Here is a 24562-nt window from a genome sequence, read left to right on the forward strand (position 1 = left end):
TCACAGAGAGCTTACAAGGCATCAAAGGGATTTCATTGTGGAAAGATATCAGTCAAGAGAAGGATACAAAAAAATTTCCAGAGCATTGGATATACATTGGAACACAGTGAAGACAGTCATCAAAAAGTGGAGAAAATATGGGACAGCAGTGACATTGCAAAGAAAGTACAGTTGTGTACACTTACCATAAATGTAGGTGTTCAAGTGTATTTACAGTTGCAGTCATCACATTTGGGTTATCCCTGCCAGGGTAACCCTCGGCCGGCCCGAATATCAGAGGTTTAGTATTTCTGCGTCTGTTGCTGTCGGTCCAGGACTGACATCAGGTCATTAGTAGTATAAAATAAGGCAGCCGACGCCATTACATCAGTTTTTTCTTGCCCTAACCTGTTAGGAGCCCCCCAAGTGGGAGCCAGATTCTGATGGAAGAACCCCACTAGTAGAAAGTAAATACCAATATGTTCCATGTAAGGAAAGAGAAGAAAGAAGACTGGGATGGAGGGAGGGAAAACAGGAATGCAACAGTAAATACATTTGAACATCTACATTTATGGTAAGTGTACACAACTGTACTCTGTTCTTCATGTTTCACTGTTGCAGTCATCACATTTGGATTCCCAAAGCTGAGAAAAAGGGTGGAGGCAGTCAAGGAAACTAGGGGCTGGCTAGGATGCCCTGCAAGACTGCAGAGGCAAATCCTGCCCTTGATTTGGAAAAGATAGGCAGGTGGTAATCTTGGCAGGTGGCAACCTCCGGGATGTCCCTGCTAGGGACTCCTCTGAGGAAAGCTGCAGAGGTGGTGGCTGCTCTGGTGGAGTGAGTCATGACCCCCTTGGGGGGAGGTTTTCCGTGTTGTTTGTAGCAAAAATGGATGCAGTGTGCTATCCATTTGGAGATGGTTTGTTTGGAGATGGTTTTCCCCTCTGCCTCTGCAGCAAAGCTAACCAGCAATTGATCAGACTTTCTGAAGGATTTAGTCCTGTCTAGATAGAGTCTGAGCTGTCTGTGCACATCTAGAGAGCGCAGGATCCTTCCCATGTACTGTGGGTTAGGGAAAATGGTGGGAAAATGAATGGATTGGTTGAGAGCCACACTGGACACCACCTTGGGCATGAAGGATGGGTTAATCCTGAGGGATACCCTGTCAGCATGGAAGATGATGAAGGGTTCCACAGCCATGAGTGCTTGCAGCTCATAGACCCATCTGGCTGAAGTGATGGCCAGAAGGAAAGCTGTCTTCCAGGAGAGAAATTTTAGCTCTGCTGAAGAGGCAGGTTTGAAGGGGGGGGGGGTAAGGTGAGCTTTTCCAACACAAAGTTAAGGTCCCAAGCTGGGGCTGATGCTCTTCTGGGTGGCCTCAAGTTACTAGCCCCTCTTTGGAACTGTTTGATCAGAGGGTGTGAAAAAAAGGGCTGCTCAGTGGGAAAATGAGCAGAGATAGCAGAGGCATGAATTTTAATAGAGGAAAAGGAGAGTCCACTGTGTAGCAGGTCAGCTAAGTAATCCAGGATGAGAGGGAGGGAGGGCTGTGTTGTAGTGGCTCCCTTAGCCTGAATCCAGGTGAAGAACCTTTTCTATTTGTCAGCATAAGACTTCCTAGTGCTAGGGCATCTTGCCTCACGTATAACATCTAGAACCTGCTTGCTGAGGTTGGCAGATTGATCGGGGGTTAGGGAATAAGCCAAGCTGCCAAATTGAGTGTCTGCAATTGGGAATGCATGAATTCCCCTTCCCTTTGGGTCAGGAGGTTTGGAATCTGAGGGAGATGCCAAGGTGGCAAAGGGGGCAGGCTGTGCAGCAAGGAGTACCAGTGCTGGCGAGGCCAGTCTGGAGCTATAAGAATTGTGTTTGGTTTTTCCTCCTTTATTTTGAGCAGTACCCTGGGGATGAGAGGTAGTGGAGGAAAGAGATAGACCAATAGATTGACCCAGGGGAAGGACAGGGCATCCACTTTCCAAGCCCTGCAGTGATGCTCCCTGCTGCAAAACTTGCTGAGCTGATGGTTGGTGTGGGAGGTAAAGAGGTCAACCTTCGTGGTGCCCCATTTCTGAATTATTAGGGGGAAGGTTCTTCTGTTGAGCTGCCACTCATGTGGGTCCAAAATATTTCTGCTTAAGTGATCCGCCAGAGAGTTGAGAGAACCCGGTAGGAATTGTGCTAACAGGTGGAGTTGCATGGCAGAGGCTGTGTGCCAAAGGGTCATGGCCAGCCTGCATAGAGGGTAAGACCGAGTCCATCCCTGCTTGTTGATATACAACATCACAGTTGTGTCGTCTGTTTTGATCAGGAGACCCCCTGGGGAGAGAAGGGACTTGAAAACTATCAAGGCGTGCTGGACAGCTATCATCTCGTTTTGGTTGATGTGCAGATGGATTTGCTATGGGCTCCATTGGCCCTTTATGCACCTGCTGTCCAGGTGTGCACCCCAGGCATAATCTGATGCATCAGTGGTGAGGGTCTGGGCGGCGTGGGGTGGTGAGAAAGGTAGTCCTTTGTTGAGGGGGTATGCTGTTGCCTACCACAGAAAATCTTTTCTGAGGCAAGGTATTATAGGTATAAGAGTCTCTAGGTCTTGAGAATGTTGACACCAAAGGCTTTTTAGGTACCATTGAAGTTTCCTCATATGCAGTCTGGCATATGAAAGGAGTAGCATGCAAGATGCCATGAACCCCAGAGCTTGCAAGATTTTCCTTGCAGATAGTTGGGATCTGTTGGCTAGTTGAGAGAAGAAGGCTGTCAGGAAGGTTTGCTTTTCTAGTGTAAGGAATGCCATCTGGGATACTGTGTCCAGGCTTGCTCCCAGGAATATAATCCTTTGGGCGGGTACCTGTTTGATTTATTTTGTTTGCCTGTGTAGGGACTTTACAAAAGCCAGGTGCTTGAGCAGCTCTTCCTGTCTGTCTGTCTGTCTGAATTAGGCAGTCTTCTAAGTATAGGTAAATCTGGATTTTCCTTTGTCTGCAAAAGGTAGGGTGAGCATTTTGAATTTTGAGATCACCAGGAAGGTGTTTAGAATGAATAGGTTGAGGATGGGGCACCGGGTGCCCTCTTTCCTGGGTACCAGAAAAAGTCTGGAGTAGAAGCCTTGGTCTTTCTGTTCTGCAGGAATGTGCTCTACTGCCCTCATGGAGAGCAGGGAAAGGACTTGCTTTTGCGTCTCTGCCCACTGGTTTTGAGGTAGATCTGGGAACCCTTTTGTAGTTGGAAGGGTGTGGATAGAAAATTTGTATCACTGGGATACTATGTTGAGAATCCAGCAGTCGTTGGTAATGATGGCCCAGGTGTTTGTATGAAAGGAGAGTTTTCCTCCTAAGGGTAAGTGGAGGTGGGCAGAGGGAGGGGGGGGGGGAGGAGAGTCATTGCGAGTTCTTCCCATAAGGGGGTGGCTTAGAACTCCTGGTTTTGAAGTGGAAGTAGTCCACTGCTTATATCTCTGCATTCCCTGTGGCTGCTGTCTGTGGGGTCTGGTTACCTGGGGTCTGGGCTGAACTGACCTGGTGGGAACATGAAAAGACCAGTGCTTGAAGGGACAATTCCTGCTGAACCTGGGTGGCTGGACCTGTAAGAAATCCTTAACTGTCTGCATACATTTTTCTTTTTCTTCCATCCTTTTTAAGACCTCTTCTGCCTTAGTGCCAAATAAGCTGTCTTTGTGCAAGGGGGCATCCAATAATTTAGATTTAACATGGTATGGCAATGGCTGTTCCTTAAGCCATGCATGCCTTCTAAGGACTGAACCGGTGACTGCTACCCTGCAATAAGTTTCTAGGGCATCAAAACCACAGTGCAAGGTGTGTTTAGTTACTTGACGTGCAGAATGCATTAACTCTTGCAACTCTTTAGATTCTGCACAAGCAGGAAAGGAAGACATTTTTTGTTTGAGGAGTTCCAGGGTATGTTGCTGAAAGTTTAGCATGTGGAACTGACAATTTAGTGCTCTGATAGCAAGAGTAGATGAAGTGTATACTTTTTTACCCCATTTGTCTAGTGCTCAGGAATCCCTATCTGAGGGAGTGGGATTCTTAGCAGAGGTTGCTTTAATTTCTTTAGACCTTTGAGAAATTACCTCAGGGTCAGCAGTAGGAGTTTTAAAAAGAAACCGTTTTTGGGGGGTTAGCTGGCACAGTCTAACCTTCTCTTAATAGTGCGTTTGTTAAACCTAGCACAAGAGCGACATCCAACAACGTGGTGCTCAGGCCTAAACAAGGTATACACAAGGTATGGTAATCCCTATGAGGTATCTGTTTCCCACAAGAAATACAGTTATTCACTTTTCTGACATCCGGTTAAATACTGAGGCAAGAAAAAAACAAAATGTTCTAGCAAGTGCCAGCCAACTCTGATTCGGTCTGAAACTCCGACTTCAGAAAATTTCAGAACGCCAACCTGCACTTTCGCAAAACTGCTTCTGCATCGGACCATGCGGCAAAAAAGACTGAGGATATGGCGTCGGTCATGCGCATTAGTACCCTGACGTACTGACGTCAGTCTAATGCGCCCTGACCGACGTCAGCCATATACTCTGGTATTCGGGCCGACTGGACAGCGGACTACCCAATAGTTAGGACTGCAGCAATGTGGAATGAAGAACATCTTGGTAGTTTTTGAAAGAACAGTAGACATGAAAGAAGTCGTCAGTTTGTGTCGAGAATCAGTAGTGTGAAGTACTTCCTCGGAAGCCGGTGGCTGCTCAGCGGCTCCGGATCCATCCAAGGTAGAGACAACCGCAAGATCCTTAGTCGATGAAGAGTTTTGCAGCATACTGGACTCCAAAAGGGTCTCAGTAGCGGCAAGCAAATCCACAGAAGTGGGCATCAGGGGCTGTGAAAGAGCCTCACTGAGGACCGGAGAACCAACGACTAGCTTAATGGAAGCGTCGTCGGTAAGTTTGGACGTGCGGTCTGTCTCTGTCTTTATCCTTATGTTTTTTTGGAAGATATGCTGTCAGATGGCTTACCAAAGCCATATCGGAAATCAAGGACTGAGAGCGAAAATATCTAGCTACAATGAGGGCCTAACAATGTATAGTTCTGGAGTTGAAAAAAGCACAAAAGCGACAGCGGGGGACGTTGTGGTCTGGGCCTAAGTAAGTGACGCAGTAAGAATGAAAGTCTCAGTGTGGCATTTGCTTTCCACAGGCGAGACAATTGTTAACTTTTTCTGACATCGGTTAGAGCAAGAAAAAGGGATCCCCAATGGGGTACTTAGCTTTAGAAGACTTTAATTCGGAAAATGAAAATTCAGGTAGTGGCCGACTGGCACTCATGCGAACTGCTTCTGCTTCGGGCTCCTTGGCAAGAAAGACTGATGTAATGGCATCGGCTGCCTTACTTCATACTACTGACTAGAACAGTGAAACATGAAGAACATCTGGTTTCCAACAAAGATAGTTTAGATCTGTTAAGCTAACAGGTTTGAAAAACATCAGTTTGTTTTCTCAGTCACTTAATTATGCCTATTGCAGATGATTTAAGATGTCTTAAAAATTTCAAATGGAAAATCATCTTCAGGAACTGTTTTATAGCAAACTGAGAAACTATGGTAGCATATACAGTTATGCAAGCAGAGATGGCTAAGCCACTGACACTGGTATTGTAGGGGTGAACCAAGGTAGTCTTGTCAGGATACAACTATATGGATGGAATTTGCATATTCTCCTTTTATTCTTAGCAATATATTCAAAATCAGAGTGTTAAAGGGTATGCATACAAATGAATCCGATTCAAACTGATACAAAAGGCATTGGTCACCTATATTTTGTATGGGGCTACCTAGTGCAAAACAAATTAATCTGATGATACAGATGTGATGCAAAAGGATACAAAGACAACTCTATTTTTCTACTGTCAAGAGAAAAGCCTGTGTATCCAGTTTCGACTTGTGAGAACTTAAGTATCTTCCAGTGTGTTTTGGTTATCTGAAATATAAACAAACTGCAGTAACAAGTTTGTAAAAGTTGTTGATTCCTAGATTACCTTTACTAGTTTATAAAGGCAATTTATCTCAGAAGGTTAAGGAACTGAATGCCAAAGTTTACTCTGTAGTCTTAGGTTTGATTTCCTCAGTTTCTGTTTGCACACTTTATAACACTTAGCAGGTCACCTAACCAGAGAGGTCTTATAGCATTGCCTCAGAAAGAAAGAAAGAAAAAAAAAGCACTTTTGGTTAGTGGGTCTGCCTAGTTAGCAAATACATAAAAAATGGCGACCTTCCTCTCTGTGGACATACCCGACTTCCATTGTGCTTCTGTGACATTCTTCAGAATCCCTTGTCTTAGGGTTGATGTGATGATCTATGTCAGGGGGAGAAGGGCAGCCAACATATTGCTGAGGTTTACATATAGTTCCCACAGTAACACTTACTTTTTTAGCACACAGCAGTTTAAAATGCACTTTCTTGCATATGTTAGAGTGAAGACAAGTGTATGACAGAGACCATATTACACCATGCTGTTATGTTTTCTCATTTCCCCTATATATATATATATATATATATATATATATATATATATATATATAGTGGCTATAAAAAGTTTACACACCCCTGTTAAAATGCCAGGTTTCTGTGATATAAAAAAATGAGACCAAAATAAATCATTTCAAAACATGTCCCACCTTTAATGTGACCTATCACCTGTACAATTCAATTGAAAAACAAACAAATCTGCTAGGGGAAAAATATAAAAAATAAAAAATGTACAATAAGCTGGTTTTATAAGTGTGCACACCCTTAAACTAAAACTTTGTTGAAGCACCTTTTGATTTAATTGCAGTATTTACTCTTCTTGGGTACAAACCTGCCATCAATTAGAGACTCTGATTAACTCCAAATAAAATTCAGCTGTCCTAGAAGGATTTTCCTGACATTTACTCAGTTGCCTGCTACAGCAAAAGCCACGATTCACAGAGAGCTTACAAGGCATCAAAGGGATTTCATTGTGGAAAGATATCAGTCAAGAGAAGGATACAAAAAAATTTCCAGAGCATTGGATATAAATTGGAACACAGTGAAGACAGTCATCAAAAAGTGGAGAAAATATGGGACAGCAGTGACATTGCAAAGAAAGTACAGTTGTGTACACTTACCATAAATGTAGGTGTTCAAGTGTATTTACAGTTGCAGTCATCACATTTGGGTTATCCCTGCCAGGGTAACCCTCGGCCGGCCCGAATATCAGAGGTTTAGTATTTCTGCGTCTGTTGCTGTCGGTCCAGGACTGACATCAGGTCATTAGTAGTATAAAATAAGGCAGCCGACGCCATTACATCAGTTTTTTCTTGCCCTAATCTGTTAGGAGCCCCCCAAGTGGGAGCCAGGTTCTGATGGAAGAACCCCACTAGTAGAAAGTAAATACCAATATGTTCCATGTAAGGAAAGAGAAGAAAGAAGACTGGGATGGAGGGAGGGAAAACAGGAATGCAACAGTAAATACATTTGAACATCTACATTTATGGTAAGTGTACACAACTGTACTCTGTTCTTCATGTTTCACTGTTGCAGTCATCACATTTGGATTCCCAAAGCTGAGAAAAAGGGTGGAGGCAGTCAAGGAAACTAGGGGCTGGCTAGGATGCCCTGCAAGACTGCAGAGGCAAATCCTGCCCTTGATTTGGAAAAGATAGGCAGGTGGTAATCTTGGCAGGTGGCAACCTCCGGGATGTCCCTGCTAGGGACTCCTCTGAGGAAAGCTGCAGAGGTGGTGGCTGCTCTGGTGGAGTGAGTCATGACCCCCTTGGGGGGAGGTTTTCCATGTTGTTTGTAGCAAAAATGGATGCAGTGTGCTATCCATTTGGAGATGGTTTGTTTGGAGATGGTTTTCCCCTCTGCCTCTGCAGCAAAGCTAACCAGCAATTGATCAGACTTTCTGAAGGATTTAGTCCTGTCTAGATAGAGTCTGAGCTGTCTGTGCACATCTAGAGAGTGCAGGATCCTTCCCCCCATGTACTGTGGGTTAGGGAAAATGGTGGGAAAATGAATGGATTGGTTGAGAGCCACACTGGACACCACCTTGGGCATGAAGGATGGGTTAATCCTGAGGGATACCCTGTCAGCATGGAAGATGATGAAGGGTTCCACAGCCATGAGTGCTTGCAGCTCATAGACCCATCTGGCTGAAGTGATGGCCAGAAGGAAAGCTGTCTTCCAGGAGAGAAATTTTAGCTCTGCTGAAGAGGCAGGTTTGAAGGGGGGGGGGGTAAGGTGAGCTTTTCCAACACAAAGTTAAGGTCCCAAGCTGGGGCTGATGCTCTTCTGGGTGGCCTCAAGTTACTAGCCCCTCTTTGGAACTGTTTGATCAGAGGGTGTGAAAAAAAGGGCTGCTCAGTGGGAAAATGAGCAGAGATAGCAGAGGCATGAATTTTAATAGAGGAAAAGGAGAGTCCACTGTGTAGCAGGTCAGCTAAGTAATCCAGGATGAGAGGGAGGGAGGGCTGTGTTGTAGTGGCTCCCTTAGCCTGAATCCAGGTGAAGAACCTTTTCTATTTGTCAGCATAAGACTTCCTAGTGCTAGGGCATCTTGCCTCACGTATAACATCTAGAACCTGCTTGCTGAGGTTGGCAGATTGATCGGGGTTAGGGAATAAGCCAAGCTGCCAAATTGAGTGTCTGCAATTGGGAATGCATGAATTCCCCTTCCCTTTGGGTCAGGAGGTTTGGAATCTGAGGGAGATGCCAAGGTGGCAAAGGGGGCAGGCTGTGCAGCAAGGAGTACCAGTGCTGGCGAGGCCAGTCTGGAGCTATAAGAATTGTGTTTGGTTTTTCCTCCTTTATTTTGAGCAGTACCCTGGGGATGAGAGGTAGTGGAGGAAAGAGATAGACCAATAGATTGACCCAGGGGAAGGACAGGGCATCCTCTTTCCAAGCCCTGCAGTGATGCTCCCTGCTGCAAAACTTGCTGAGCTGATGGTTGGTGTGGGAGGTAAAGAGGTCAACCTTCGTGGTGCCCCATTTCTGAATTATTAGGGGGAAGGTTCTTCTGTTGAGCTGCCACTCATGTGGGTCCAAAATATTTCTGCTTAAGTGATCCGCCAGAGAGTTGAGAGAACCCGGTAGGAATTGTGCTAACAGGTGGAGTTGCATGGCAGAGGCTGTGTGCCAAAGGGTCATGGCCAGCCTGCATAGAGGGTAAGACCGAGTCCATCCCTGCTTGTTGATATACACCATCACAGTTGTGTCGTCTGTTTTGATCAGGAGACCCCCTGGGGAGAGAAGGGACTTGAAAACTATTAAGGCGTGCTGGACAGCTATCATCTCGTTTTGGTTGATGTGCAGATGGATTTGCTATGGGCTCCATTGGCCCTTTATGCACCTGCTGTCCAGGTGTGCACCCCAGGCATAATCTGATGCATCAGTGGTGAGGGTCTGGGCGGCGTGGGGTGGTGAGAAAGGTAGTCCTTTGTTGAGGGGGTATGCTGTTGCCTACCACAGAAAATCTTTTCTGAGGCAAGGTATTATAGGTATAAGAGTCTCTAGGTCTTGAGAATGTTGACACCAAAGGCTTTTTAGGTACCATTGAAGTTTCCTCATATGCAGTCTGGCATATGAAAGGAGTAGCATGCAAGATGCCATGAACCCCAGAGCTTGCAAGATTTTCCTTGCAGATAGTTGGGATCTGTTGGCTAGATGAGAGAAGAAGGCTGTCAGGAAGGTTTGCTTTTCTAGTGTAAGGAATGCCATCTGGGATACTGTGTCCAGGCTTGCTCCCAGGAATATAATCCTTTGGGTGGGTACCTGTTTCGATTTATTTTTGTTGACTGTGTAGGGACTTTACAAAAGCCAGGTGCTTGAGCAGCTCTTCCTGTCTGTCTGTCTGTCTGAATTAGGCAGTCTTCTAAGTATAGGTAAATCTGGATTTTCCTTTGTCTGCAAAAGGTAGGGTGAGCATTTTGAATTTTGAGATCACCAGGAAGGTGTTTAGAATGAATAGGTTGAGGATGGGGCACCGGGTGCCCTCTTTCCTGGGTACCAGAAAAAGTCTGGAGTAGAAGCCTTGGTCTTTCTGTTCTGCAGGAATGTGCTCTACTGCCCTCATGGAGAGCAGGGAAAGGACTTGCTTTTGCGTCTCTGCCCACTGGTTTTGAGGTAGATCTGGGAACCCTTTTGTAGTTGGAAGGGTGTGGATAGAAAATTTGTATCACTGGGATACTATGTTGAGAATCCAGCAGTCGTTGGTAATGATGGCCCAGGTGTTTGTATGAAAGGAGAGTTTTCCTCCTAGGGGTAAGTGGAGGTGGGCAGAGGGAGGGGGTGGGGGAGGAGAGTCATTGCGAGTTCTTCCCATAAGGGGGTGGCTTAGAACTCCCTGGTTTTGAAGTGGAAGTAGTCCACTGCTTATATCTCTGCATTCCCTGTGGCTGCTGTCTGTGGGGTCTGGTTACCTGGGGTCTGGGCTGAACTGACCTGGTGGGAACATGAAAAGACCAGTGCTTGAAGGGACAATTCCTGCTGAACCTGGGTGGCTGGACCTGTAAGAAATCCTTAACTGTCTGCATACATTTTTCTTTTTCTTCCATCCTTTTTAAGACCTCTTCTGCCTTAGTGCCAAATAAGCTGTCTTTGTGCAAGGGGGCATCCAATAATTTAGATTTAACATGGTATGGCAATGGCTGTTCCTTAAGCCATGCATGCCTTCTAAGGACTGAACCGGTGACTGCTACCCTGCAATAAGTTTCTAGGGCATCAAAACCACAGTGCAAGGTGTGTTTAGTTACTTGACGTGCAGAATGCATTAACTCTTGCAACTCTTTAGATTCTGCACAAGCAGGAAAGGGAGACATTTTTTGTTTGAGGAGTTCCAGGGTATGTTGCTGAAAGTTTAGCATGTGGAACTGACAATTTAGTGCTCTGATAGCAAGAGTAGATGAAGTGTATACTTTTTTACCCCATTTGTCTAGTGCTCAGGAATCCCTATCTGAGGGAGTGGGATTCTTAGCAGAGGTTGCTTTAATTTCTTTAGACCTTTGAGAAATTACCTCAGGGTCAGCAGTAGGAGTTTTAAAAAGAAACCTGTCTGGTTTTCTGGGTGCAGGACAGAGAGTGACAGGAGTCAAGCTGGATTCCAGGAAAACATCCTCCACAACATCCAGGACTGGGGGGATGGCCAGGGGTCTGTGCTGTGGAAGATAAGAATTCCCCGAGTCTCTTTTTTGACTGAGGGAAGTCCTGACTTTCCAATTGGAAATATTCCCTTAAGGTGTGAAGGGTTTCCCCAAAGGAAAATTCCTCTGGGGGAGAGGCAGAAGGAATGGAATCTTCTGCATCAGAATCTTCATAAGCAGAGAGGGGTTGCATGTCTTCATACTCAGATGCATCAGAGTCATCGGACTCCTGTTCAGATAAACCTACAGGGGACAGATGTCTTTTTCTTTTGGAAGTGGTAGCTTGGCTTCCCCTGATCAGCATGATTAGGTCTTCCACCATTTTAAGCATTTGAGACTGAGGCAAGGAAGCAGGCTCCTGAGATTGGGTTGTCGGTTTCTTGGGTGTGGTTCATAACCTGGGCCTAAGAAACTCCGTAGTTTTCGAAAGAACGGTAGTTGCGAAAGAAGTCGTCAGTTTGTGTCGAACATCGGTAGTGTGAAGGACTTCCTCAGAAGTTGGTGCCTGCTCAGCAGCTCTGGACCCATCCGTAGATGGTAGAGATGACCAAAGGATCCTTAGTTGAAGAAGGGTTTTGTGGCATACCGGACTCTGAAAGGGTCTCAGTAGCGGCCTGTGAATCCACAGAAGCAGGCATCAGGGGCTGCGAAAGAGCCTCACTGCAGACCAGAGAACTGACGACTAGCTTAATGGGAGAGTCGTCAGTAGGTTTGGACCTGTGTGGTCTGTCTCTGTCTTTATCTTTATGTTTTTCAGAAGATCTGCTGTCGGACGGCTTACCAAAGCCATATCAGAATTCGAGGACTGTAAGCGAAAATATCTAGCTACAATAAGGGCCTGACGACATATAGTTCTGGTGTTGAACAAAGCATAGAAGTGACAGCGGGGGACATCGTGGTCTGTGCCTAAGCAAGTGACGCAGTAAGAATGAAAGTCTTGGTGTGGTATTTGCTTTCCACAGGTGAGACAATTGTTAACTTTTTCTGACATTGGTTAGTGCAACAAAAAAGGATCCCCAATGGGGTACTTAGCTTTAGAAGACTACAGCTTCAATTCAGAAGATGAAAATAGCGGCCGACTGGCACTCATGCAAACTGCTTTTGCTTCGGGCTCCGTGGCAAGAAAGACTGATGTAATGGCGTCGGCTGCCTTACTTTATACTACTGATGACCTGACGTCAGTCCTGGAGTGACAGCAACCGACACAGAAATACTAAGCCTCTGGTAATTGGGCCAGCCGAGGGCTACCCTGGCAAAGATAACCCAAATGTGATGACTGCAACAGTGAAACATGAAGAACATCTGGACGTCCCTCCAAAATTGATGAAAAGACAACATGAAAACTGGTCAGGTAGGCTGCCAAGATACCTACAGCAACACTGAAGGAGCTGCAGGAATTTCTGGCAACTACTGTTTGTGTACTACATGTGACAACAATCTCCCGTATTCTCCATATGTCTGGACTATGGGGTAGCGTTGCAAGAAGGAAGCAATTTCTTACACAGAAAAACATCCAGGCCCAGCTAAAATTAGCAAAACAATACATTAAGTCTCCCAAAAACATGTGGGAAAATGTGTTATGGTCTGATGAAACCAAGGTTGAACTTTTTGACCACAATACCAAAAGGTACATTTGGTGCAAAAACAACACTTAGCACAACCAAAAGAACACCATCCCCACGGTAAAGCATGGTGGTGGTGGTATCATGCTTTGGGGCTGCTTTTCTTCAACTGGAACTGGGGCTTTAGTCAAGGTGGAAGGAATTATGAACAGTTCCAAATACCAGTCACTTTTGGCCCAAAACCTTCAGGCGCCTGCTAGAAAGCTGAAGATGAAGAGAAATTTCACCTTTCAATACGACAACAACCCCAAGCATAGATCCAAATCAACAAAAGAATGGCTTCACCAGAAGAAAATTAAAGTTTTGGAATAGCGCAACCAGAGCCCATACTTAAATCCAATAGAAAATCTGTGGGGTGACCTGAAGAGGGCTGTGCACAAGAGATGCCCTCGCAATCTGACAGATTTGGAATGCTTTTGCAAGGAAGAGTGGGCAAATATTGCCAAGTCAAGATGTGCCATGCTGATAGACTCCTACCCAAGAAGACTGAATGCTGTAATTAAATCAAAAGGTGCTTCAACAAAGTATTAGTTTAAGGGTGTGCACACACAAGAAAGTATTAGTTTAAGGGTGTGCACACATGCAACCAGTATATTGTACGTTTTTTATTTTTTATATTTTTTCCCCTAATAGATTTGTTTTTCAATTGAATTGTACAGGTTATAGGTCGCACTAAAGGTGGGAAAAGTTTTAAAATGATTTATTGTGGCCTGATTTTTTTATATCACAAAAAACTGGCATTTTAACAGGTGTGTGTAAACTTTTTATATCCACTGTGTATATATATATATTTATATATATATATATATATATATATATATATATATATATATATATATATACATACAGATATAGAAATGTGTGTGTGTGTGGGGGGGGGTTGTATGAAATGGTTGGCTTTTGCTTTATTAGAACTGTGCTGCCAAGATACAAGAAATTGGGTGTAGATTTCTATACTAAAACTGTTTCCTCTGATGTAGAGACTATAGGCTATGCACTTTCATATCCTGGACATTGGCTCCCCAACTACAGTCTGATGAGTCTGTTATGAGTTTCTGCACTGGAGTAAGACAAAGGGCAGTCTGGTTCTCACCACTGAAAGTCCATCACTTAGGTTAGGATTAAAGGAAGGACATATTCTACAGACCAGGAACTCTGAGCCAGAAAACTCCAGAGGTACCAGTGTACCTTTCTCTCATGTATTCTAACACTGGGAACCATGTACCTAAAATATAACATGAAGGTGCAAGCCACAGTAAACGTCTGTATAATCAGTGCTTTCTGTTTTGAAAGATGTAGAGAAAAGTACATTGCCAGCTGCATCCTGTTCTGTGGTGAGAAAACCAAGGAAGATTTCCCAAAAAGTGCCCTTAAATATTTTTCTCTCTGAGGAGGTTTTATTTTCTTGTTGTGATAGATATCCATACTATGAAAATACTTTAGAGTTTAGCGAACTGCAAAATATAAATGCTGTAAGGAGCTGGCCTGTATCAGACAACAGTTCACATAAGCACATATGTTAAGTCTCATGAGTCTGAGGCTGAGAATTACTGAAAGCAGGTATCTGGTAAACACTATAGGCACTATAAAAAAGGCAAGATATTTAGAAGGTAAAATGGTAACTCAGTTCCTAACATAGAATGATAGAAACTGCACATGAACTTTATGAATGTGGATGTAAAGATAAGCATTCCAAATGTCCATGGTTAACATAAATACATCCTGTATCAACAAAGAAAGTAAAGTTTGTTGTATCAGCATCTCAAGCTTATTGTCTTGATACACTGATTCAGGCTGATGAGCTGCAAAATGGGTCTGAAGTGGTCATCCTTACTGGGACCTGGGAAGAATTTGGAATCAATACTGCTTACATTTTCTGCCAAAGTTACTGGTTGTACGCAACAACTGTTCAGTAGTTGTACCTGGGCTCATTTAATAGTATGTATGGGCCTTGGAATTGGAGTTTCACTAAATTACATCATGTAATTTGCTGACATCACTACTCTGATCCATTTGTTTGATGCTTCTTGATATCCCAAAGTTGAAAACAAAAGGCAAGTCTTCATGATAAAGGAGTAGTTGAGGGACAGGTGCAGGGAAAGCTGCAACCCTAATGTAACCGGGGTTTAGAAAAACACAGGAAGCTCAGCCAGACTGAAAAGGCATATGGTCTTTTTAGCTATGAGTATATAGGTTTCTAGAAGATGATAAGAACACATCAGAAGACTTGTGTTACTACACATTACTCCAATGCATTCAGACATGTATTTTACTTATTTTATTTTATTTGCATTTGTTTTCTTAGAAATTCCTACTGGGCATGGAGCTTCTTTTCAGCGGAGGCCCCAAGAGAAAAGCTCCAGTTATAGTAACATGTGAAACAGAGTCATAAAAACAGAAACAAAATAATACATGAAAAAGAATAATAAAACATAAAACAAGTACATAAATCTGTGGCACTCACTGACACTAACTTGTATATTTCAACTGTATTTAGCTATTGAACAAAAAGAAGAATATTAAGGTGACCAAAGCTTCTAACAAATGTTAGTTTTGCTGTAAGAATGAGTGTTAGAAAGTGTATTTAAAGTGAGTAGTTAATTCTAATAGAGTTAGGCAAAGGGAATATAAGAATTGTTGTTACTGGTTAGAATTATTTACAAACAATTTTTATTATGTACGGTTTATTTACCCAGAAGACTCTTGCGATTAGTCCAAGAGGCTTACCTATTGTCAGGGTAAGTGCTGAGGCCATTGAAGGAAGTAAAGGGATAGGGGTGTTGGCATTAACCTGGTGTGTTACAAGAATATAGCAATGAGTCCATTAGGTAGATTTTCAGTTGTGTTTTGAAAGAGGAAATGTTGCCATGTAATGTTAGGTTTAGAGGGAGGGAGTTCCACACTCTAGAGATTTGCTTGACATGTAGAGCTTTGCCTACTGAATTGTCTTTGAATATGCTTAATAAGGATCTGTATGTGGATCACAGAGTTTTTGTTGGTACAAGGATATTTTTTAGACTGGGACATTTGTTTGGTTTATAGACTGGACTGTGTGCCATAAGTAGTTGAGTGTACCTGCATTTTATTTACTCGTTTGTTAACCAGGGTAGAACACTGATCTCATTAGACCATTTTCGGGTTCATCCTGGGGTATACAAACAAAGTGAAGAGTCCAATGACATAGGCATAAAGCATAAACCATCTACAATACATACACGTAAAACAGCCAGTATGTAGACTTAATTATGGTATGAACATGCAAGCAAGGAATAAATAATACATAAATTCAAATAAGTACATTGGAGAAAGATTATCCTACACAAAGTATTATATGAGAGATTTGGGGAAATTGTCGAGAACAGAATAAGTATAATAAAGGACAGAAGTGGAAGGGAGGGAAGGGGATGGAGAAGGGGGTAAGATGTGAGGAGATTAGAAAAGTGAATGACATGGGAAGTGTCATCTATGAGATGGACTAATGGGGGTCAAGGACTGGGGTTAGATGATGGAGGTACTTTGGAAGTATGTGCACTCAGCCTATTTATGAAGGTAATGTTTTAGTTCAGTTTAGACTTTTTTGAATGTTAGATTTTCTGTCACCTAGGATGGAATGCCATATTTTGGGTGTGAGTACGGAGAAGGCATGTTCGTGCTTTTTAGTTTAGAGAAGGGGTTAGTAAGTGAGTAGTAGAGATGATCAGTTATCTGAGGTTATAAATTGGTAAGAGTCTCTCTGTGATCTTTAAGTGCAAAATATAGGTTCTTGAGGTAGTTCTAGCCATTTGAGGTTTTGGGGGCTATGCAATGATGAGACCTATAGGAAAGGTTGCATGTGAATTTTGGATGCTTTTTGTAGCATTGCTGTAGTTTAGTAGACACACTAAAGTGCAGATTAGTGAGCATGGGTGAGGCATAAGTTATTTTTGGAATTAGGCAGGCAGGGGCTGTAGTTTTACTGCTGTCTTCAGTGGGAAATGTATTTATTTGGTATAGAGTCCTCAGTTTCTGATATGTCTTTTTTACATTTTCTTGTACGTGTAACTCTAATTTCAGGCTTTCATCAATAGTGGCACTAAGCATTTCTGTGTGAGGAACATAGAATCTGAGTGTAATTTAGGGACATAATGGTTAGGATTGGTCTAGGGTCATTGTGCAGTTTGGGTGTTAAAAGGAGTAATTTGGTCTTTTGAGGATTTAGCAAGATATGGGAGTTATTAAGCCTGGACTCAATGCTGGAAAATGATTATTGAGTTTGTTTGCCACAAGTTTGTTTTCTGCTGTACAGATGAGTGTCGAGTTGACTTCATAATCTACCAGCATATCATGATAAGAAGCTGTCTGAAGTTTATTCATGTTGGAAATTAAAGGCCCTGAGATCGAGCCCTGGTGTACTCCTACTATAAATGACAGAAAGGAGGAGAGTTTGGACTTCCACTTGACAGCTTAGTGTTGGTTTGAAAGATAGCTAGTGAACCACTGTACTGGTATGCATTCCTAATAACACGACTTCTCTTTGTATTGGCTCTCTACAGAAATGGATACTATACATCTTGAAAACCAACATTATTGTTAAAAGCATTCTGTTTCCTGTGTTATAATGGTATATTACCTCACCTGAAATCTCTGACGTAACACCAGTGTCAATATTCAACTCTCTGGAGCGAACACTTCCACACACCCATTCAAAAAATAGTGCCCCAAGTAAATGTTGAAGATGGGTAACTTACAGAACAGATGTTATTTTGAATCTATTTTGAGTTAGTCGGTAAGAAAGAAAGAAAGAAATCCAGGTATTTCTGCCATAAATCAATCTGCAATGTACATACACAAGAAAGTATACTGAAGACAGAACTTGATATGGCTGAGAACCTCACAAGGTGAGATATGGGAAAAAGTCAAGTATCACAAAACACGATGTCTAAATAGTTAGGTTAAATACATGGACTGTATGGAATTTACAAGCACATGCATGAATGCATGCATAAAAATAATAAACACAGTAAATTAAAGCAGCAACCTGAATATCAAAGGCAGCTCTTACCAAATCATAGCTAGACGAGGAATAGCAAACATCAGCTGGGGTTCATATCCATCGATCATTTCCTGGCTCAGATAGCTTAGATTTAACGCTCTGTAACAACAAGAAGCAATACAAGATAAAAACATAATTATGAAGTAAATGAATTCCTACCCATCGATGTACTGTTCTAATGATTTAGCTGTGCAAATTATAACCTAGTCAGATTTTCCTTTGGACACTTTTCTATGCAAACAGAAATTCCATATCTTGGAATACAACTAAGAGGGCTTGCTTGCCTTGTACTTTGCATTCAAATCCCACTGTTCATAGGTGATTACTAGGCTAATGACTCAAAGGGCCTTTTTAAGCCTACTGATGCTTGCCAAAGGAAAGCATTAAACCCTGTACCTTGCGTCTTCAAACAAAATACCTTAACCACTATGCCAACTCCAACCCCTTGTGGTTTGATATGTAATTCCTATCATCTTACTAGTTAGATGCTTAATTTCTTCTTTGTAACCTATAAAACTGTACATATATGTAATTATGTACTTGCTATTTGTATTTGCATTCAAAGTATTTTGTTGCCTGTGTTTACCCATTTTGCTTTATTTGGAATTTTTCTGTTATTATTTTGAATGTAAACTAGTCTGAGCCTGCAGTAAGTAATGCTGTGACCAGTGCTCTACCCGGATCACAAAAATGTAAATAAATAAAATAAATAAATGGGTTTCTGGTGTTGTAGGGATAAATATAACCACTGTGTGGATGTGAACCATAGTCACATGGACATGTTAACATTATGGATTCATATGTGTGAGACTACATGTTACAATGAATCAAGATTTAAAACAGCTAAGGGGACATTTGTTCAAAAAACACAGTGCTCCCTTAGAGTGAACCAGTATAACAATTCTGAGCTATTATCTCATAGTCTCATACTCTTACCATGTGGGTGGGGCTATTCTTTAACTGGATAATGCTGTCAGATAAAGTCTGTGAGAAGGGTAGGGAAACATTTGCACTGCTATACCATTACCTGAAATACTTCAGAAAGGAAAAGTCTTAGAATGATGCTAGAAGAACAGAAATCACTGGTTGTAAAATGCCACCATACACTACATACTCAATGAGCCTCTTTCTATGCACAATACTGAAGGATACTCACATAGGTCCAGAGTGCAGCATCACACCTGAATTATAGACTCTTGCTACACATTATCACAGAAAATACAGTATTCAGTAAGAGGTATATGCAGGCACTTCCAAAGAAGCCTAAGTTCTGAAAACTAGTGTTGCTTGAGGGCCCCACCACACAATATTCAGACAGTACTGATAATGATGTTTCCATACCAAGTGAGGTTAACATTGACTAACATAAGATAGGACTGCCTACCAGGCAGGGCTTAAAACTACATTGCAAGGCATCTGAATGTATTGATGTGTCATTTTGATGGCACTTGGGAAAGGTCTACAGCTAGTAAAAAGTAAGCCTTAACTTAGATCAGAACCTATTCAATTTTGTCTTCTGGAATGACTGAGCAATCTGCTGCTCACAGCCAAGAGTTGTAACTAGTCTGACCTAGTTCTTACCAGCATAAGTCATAACAACAGCACAGCTTCTATCTCTTATCATAGGTTCATAGGTAGGTACTAGGCTATTGTCCCTAGGGCCTATATAAGCCTAGCCAAAAAGGTACCCTGGCTTTCGCCACCCAAGGAAATTATTTTCCTGTGCCCCTGTTGGGCAGAGCCACAGAAGTGATCTCCAGGGTGAATTTCCTATTTCCCATCCAATCATCAAGATTTTTCTTGAAGAGTGCTAATGAGGAGCTTTGTTTGATACAGACAGGTAGTTTGTTCCAGAGTATGGGAAGTCTCTGGGACAGGAATCTATCCCTCCAGCATGTTCTGTTTATTGTGGTGACAAGGTTTAGGTCCCTAGAGCATGTAGCTCAGAGGGATTGGGATTTCTTTAAGTGCAGCATGTCCAACAGCTCTGAGTTTGACATAGCTTTGTATGTTAGGCAGAGATTGCCTCTGAGTAGGTGATATGCGATAGAGTAAAGCTGGAATTTTTTGAGAGGGTCTGCGTAAGGCATCTGTTTGAGGCCGGTAATCCTCTTTGTGAGGTATTTCTGCAGCTTTTCCAGTTGTTCTAGATGTCTTGTGAGGTACATACCAAAAGGGGCATTGTACTCTATAATGGGTCTAATGAGTGAGGAGTAGAGGAGAACAATGACCTCTTTTTTTTCCTGGATGAGAAACCTTTTGTGATGAGGTGTGCCGCGTAGAAGGATTTCCTGACTACTGTGGCGATGTGATTATCAAAGGAGAGACTACTGTTCACCTGTGACCCAAGGTCTCTTATCACACTTTTGGTGTTAAGTAGACTACCGCCTATGTGGTAGTTCATGGGTACAGAGTTTTTACCCAAAGGGATGACAATGCACTTTTTGGCATTGAACTTGAGGCCATGGCTTTGACACCAGGCGTCTATCTCAGTGAGGCCCTTTTGTAGGATGTCCACATCATTAGGAGTTTTGATTATGGCTCCTAGTTTGCAGTCATCTGTGAACTTTGTTAGCCAAAGACCTTCTGTGTTAGCCTGTACTTCAGAGAAGTAGATACCAAACAGGAGAGGACCCAGGACTGAACCCTGTGGTACTCCACTTGTCACTAGTCTGAAGTTGGATTTGGAGTCTGCTACTTTCACAGTGTGGGTTCTGTCAGTGAGCCAGTTGGCAACCCATCTTGTGACATATGGATTTATACCTAGTTTAGTGAGTTTATCTATAATTCCAGAGTGGGGGATGGTGTCAAAAGCCTTGGCGAGATCTAGATAGGCTGTGTGAACCACCTTACCCTCATCTATGGCTTTGGTGACCGCTTCAAAGAAGTCTATCAGGTTTAGGAGACATGATCTGCCTTTTACAAACCTGAACTGGGTATGGTCCAGAGTTTGGACATTAACAGTATCACTGTTTATAAGTTCCATGCTGATTCATTCCATAGCCTTGCAGACCAGGCTCATCAGGCTAATGGGGCAGTAGTTCCCGGGGTCCGTGGGGGCTCCCCCGTTGTGGAGTGGGATAAACGTTGCTGCGTGCCATTCAGTGGGCACAAAGCCTGAGGTGACGCTATGACTGAACATGGTACTTAGGTGGAGTGCCAGTTCATTCTGTAGTTTGTGTAGAACGCAGCCTGGGATGTTGTCAGGTCCCATGGATGTTGTGTTCTTGGTTTGGAGAGTGTGGTTTTTACCTGTGCAGCTGTGATTACAGGAACTTTACATTCTTCCAGTATAGAGATGGGCCCTTTAGGGGATGAGAGGAAGGTAAAGTTAGCACTGAACCTATCTTCCAGGATGTTGGCAATATCAGTTGGTTCTGTATATTTAGTGCCATTGTGCTGTAACTCAGAGCAGATCTGAGTGTTGCCATTGAGATTCTTGACATAGCTATAGAATGCTTTGTGGTTGTCTTTAGAATCAGTGGCGATTTTGTTTTCATAACTAGCTTTGGAGGATTTTATGAGGGATCTCAGCTTCTTACTGAGGCTGACCAGGGAGTTACTCCAATCATGGGATTTTACTCTTTTTTGCAACAGTTTCTTTCTTCTGTTGTAGAGTTTGTTTATGGCAGAGGACCACCAGATTGGCTTCCTTTTTTTGGAGGATAGCATCTTGGTTCTGTTAGGGATTGCATGATCCATGCACTCGTGTAAGTGCTTATAAAGTGCATTTGTGTAGGATTCAGCAGTTGTACCTCTATTGTCCATCAGCATGGATGTCGTGAAGTTTGCCACTTCTGTCTTAAGAAGCATGAAGTTGGCTTTTGAGAAATGTTTTACGGTGGTTTCCCTAATGGGGGGTGGGAGTGGGATGTGGATGTCTAGGGTGATTAGCTGGTGGTCGGATCTGACCAACAAGTAATTGACCTCTGGTGTGGTAATGACCAGGTCTAGGATATTGCTGCCTCTGGTGGGGGTGTGGATAAGCTGATCCAAGGCATTGGAATTTATGAATTCCACAAAATGTTGAGCACAAGAGTTGGTACATGAGTAGTTTTCCCAGTTAATGGTGGGGTAGTTGAAATCACCTATTATTAGATTGTTAGGTTGTAAAGTAATATTTTCCAGTGTATCAAGAAATGAGGAGTGTGAATCCTGGGGCATGGTGGGGGATCTGTAGCAAGCTACAATTTGGATTGCAGTCTTGCCCCCAGAGATAATTGCACTAGGATAATCTCGGATGCATTATGCTGAGCAACTAGCCTGGAGCTGTGGATATCCTTAATGAATATGAACATGCCTCTGCCTTTAGTGTTTTGGTCCAGTTTAGGTGGCCGAAAGGTGTGGTATGAATTATAGCCTGGTAATGCAGGTGTGCTCTCTGGAGCCTTGAACCAGGTCTCTGTCACTGCACAGATGTCGATGTTCTCCATTTTAAGGAGTTCCTCGAGTGAGTACATTTTGAGGTTTAGACTTCTAGCATTGAGTAGCATTACCCTCGGATTTTGCTTTCTTGTACCTGTTACGGTGGTGAATTTGTCATTTGTACCTTGCCTAAAAAAGGCACTATAGGGGTGGCAAGAGCCTTAGCCAGTATCCGTAATCCCAAGGGTGACAGGTGCAGGCCATATCTGGCAAAGCATTATGGTTTGTCGATCATGTCATCCCAGGCAGACAGACACTGGATCCCCTTAGAATGACACCAGAAGCTTAGCCAATTGTTGAAGTCAATCATTTTGTCCTTTACTGTGGTATCATTCTGGATGATGGCAGGATGCTACTCAGGGCTAGGGTCATACCTGCCTGGCTACAAGATCGGACAACTTCTCCATGTTGTTTTTCATGTAGTCCAGGGAGGTACATCTCAGGTCATTCACACCAACATGGACAATGACAGAGTCATATTTGTACTTGTTGTGGAGTGACCTGAGTGCGTGCATTATGTGGCGGATCCTGGCACCCGACAGGCAGCTGACAGTAACTTTCTCCTTGTTTAGCCTGGTGAGTGGAACATCAGTGTGCCTGACTATAGAGTCACCTATGACTAGAGTGTTAGGTACGTTGTTATGCCTTATTGGCTCTGGTTGAGTGGCACACTGAGTTTGTGGGCTATGTGTCATTTGGGTTGTGTTGGGGGGGGGTGGAGGTTGCTTGCATTTCTGCTTTGGAGGTCTCTGTTGCTTGGGTAGATTTTTATTGAGAGCCTCCGCGAATGTAGGTGTGTGTTTTGTGTTTGTATGTGTGTGTTTTGGTGGTGTAGGTTTTGAGGAACTATGTGATGAGTGTGGTGTGGTGCAAGTGTTTACCTTCTCCTCTTGACTGTCTAGTCCAGTCTTGGGTGAAGAGTGCTTTGTTTCCAGTTTGGCTATATAAGAGCATGTCTCACAGGTTGTACTGTTGGGTGGTAGGAGGAGAGGGTTTTCTGTGTACATGAGGCAATTGCTACATTGCCCCAAGATGCCCAGATTTATCAGGCAGACAGGAGAAAATGTGGTAACAGTCTGGCATACTACCCAAAACAGTCAGTCCTGATAACCGCATAGACTAGTACTTAAAGCATAGGATCTACGGCTTGGTAAGAGACAGCTTCTCTCAAAGTACTTTGGACCTTCCCATCCTAAAAAGGCATATACTGCACAATACAGAGACAGACTGCCCCAAAAGGCACTCATACACACAAACTAAGTAACCAAGATCCTGCTTACAATAATCTTTTTTTCCTAATTATTTGCAGTCAGATACAGACTCTAATTATTACTTTTTTTCTCATTCAGCCTGCTCGTATATATAACAAATACTAAGTATTTGAAGTACACAACATTTTAGATTTAGTTGTAACTTTCCTTAAACAAGTCCAGGCCTCCCGAGAGAGGCTGTCCCCCAACATCACAGAAATGCTGTAGCATATTTCTGTAACAATAGTATAGCCTAAAACTTACAACCATAACAAGATAGCCTAACATCTGCAGTTGTGAAATGTGATGACGGTATACTCTAGTGTTTAAACCACAAACTCTTATGGCAGTATATGCCACTGGTTGAAGCAGTAAGCCATGGCTGCAGCAAACAGTACTTTCTAGAGTGGTACACCACAATGGCATTTCAGCCAATTGCTCAAAGCTGTGGTGACATGCACAATAATGCTTACAGCAGTAAGATGTGACAACAATGTAGCATATTGCATAAAGTCATAACCTGTGACAGTAGGACACTGAAACATTACAGCACTGAGTTAGGAAACACTAAACCTAAAGCTTAGAGTACTGAGCAATGATGAAAGAACAGGCTTGTGCCAAGAGCCATAAGGTACAATGGCAGAAGAGCCAAAAACTACAGCAGTGAACTAAGATGACATTAAGGCCTATGGCTTAGAGCAGTTAGCTATCATAGTAACATCGCCTGATGCTTGCTTACGTTGATAAACCACGCTACAGCTTATCACTTAGAACTGTATGTCATATGAGCATTAGATTCAGTAAAGAACAATGACCAGATGAGTACAGCTGAATACCACAAACAGCAATAATCACAGTAAAGCCTGGTGACAGGAGCCATGAATGTAGAAAAGTACACTGTAGTATTTACAACAGCACAAAGTTATAGCAGTAAAGCATACAGCCTGATATTATCAAAGTGCTGCAGTTTAATTTAGAGAAATGAGTCATCCTGGCACTGCAGAGTGGTGCTCAGCTCAGTAAGCGGTTTTGGCAGTAGTGTGGCACCCAGTGATGTCATTGCAGTCTGATGGTTACGGCTATGAGCTGCAGTTGTTTCAAAGTGCTAAGCAGAATACACATACATTAGGGATGTAA

General features: G+C 42.9%; 1 protein-coding gene across 2 annotated transcripts in view; it reads right to left on the reverse strand.

Moving 5' to 3' along the window:
- The window catches only part of LOC122799914 (lateral signaling target protein 2 homolog), a 746347-nt gene that overhangs the window by 366251 nt on the left and 355534 nt on the right, over positions 1-24562 (reverse strand). For both annotated transcript variants that reach the window (XM_044069312.1, XM_044069311.1), the window contains one exon: positions 17760-17849. In XM_044069312.1, coding sequence (XP_043925247.1) covers positions 17760-17849 — 90 coding nt within the window. The remainder of the gene's footprint in view (positions 1-17759; positions 17850-24562) is intronic.

This window comes from Protopterus annectens, chromosome 4.part0, assembly GCF_019279795.1.
Source record: "Protopterus annectens isolate FY-2018-M chromosome 4.part0, PAN1.0, whole genome shotgun sequence".
Taxonomy (NCBI): domain Eukaryota; kingdom Metazoa; phylum Chordata; order Ceratodontiformes; family Protopteridae; genus Protopterus; species Protopterus annectens.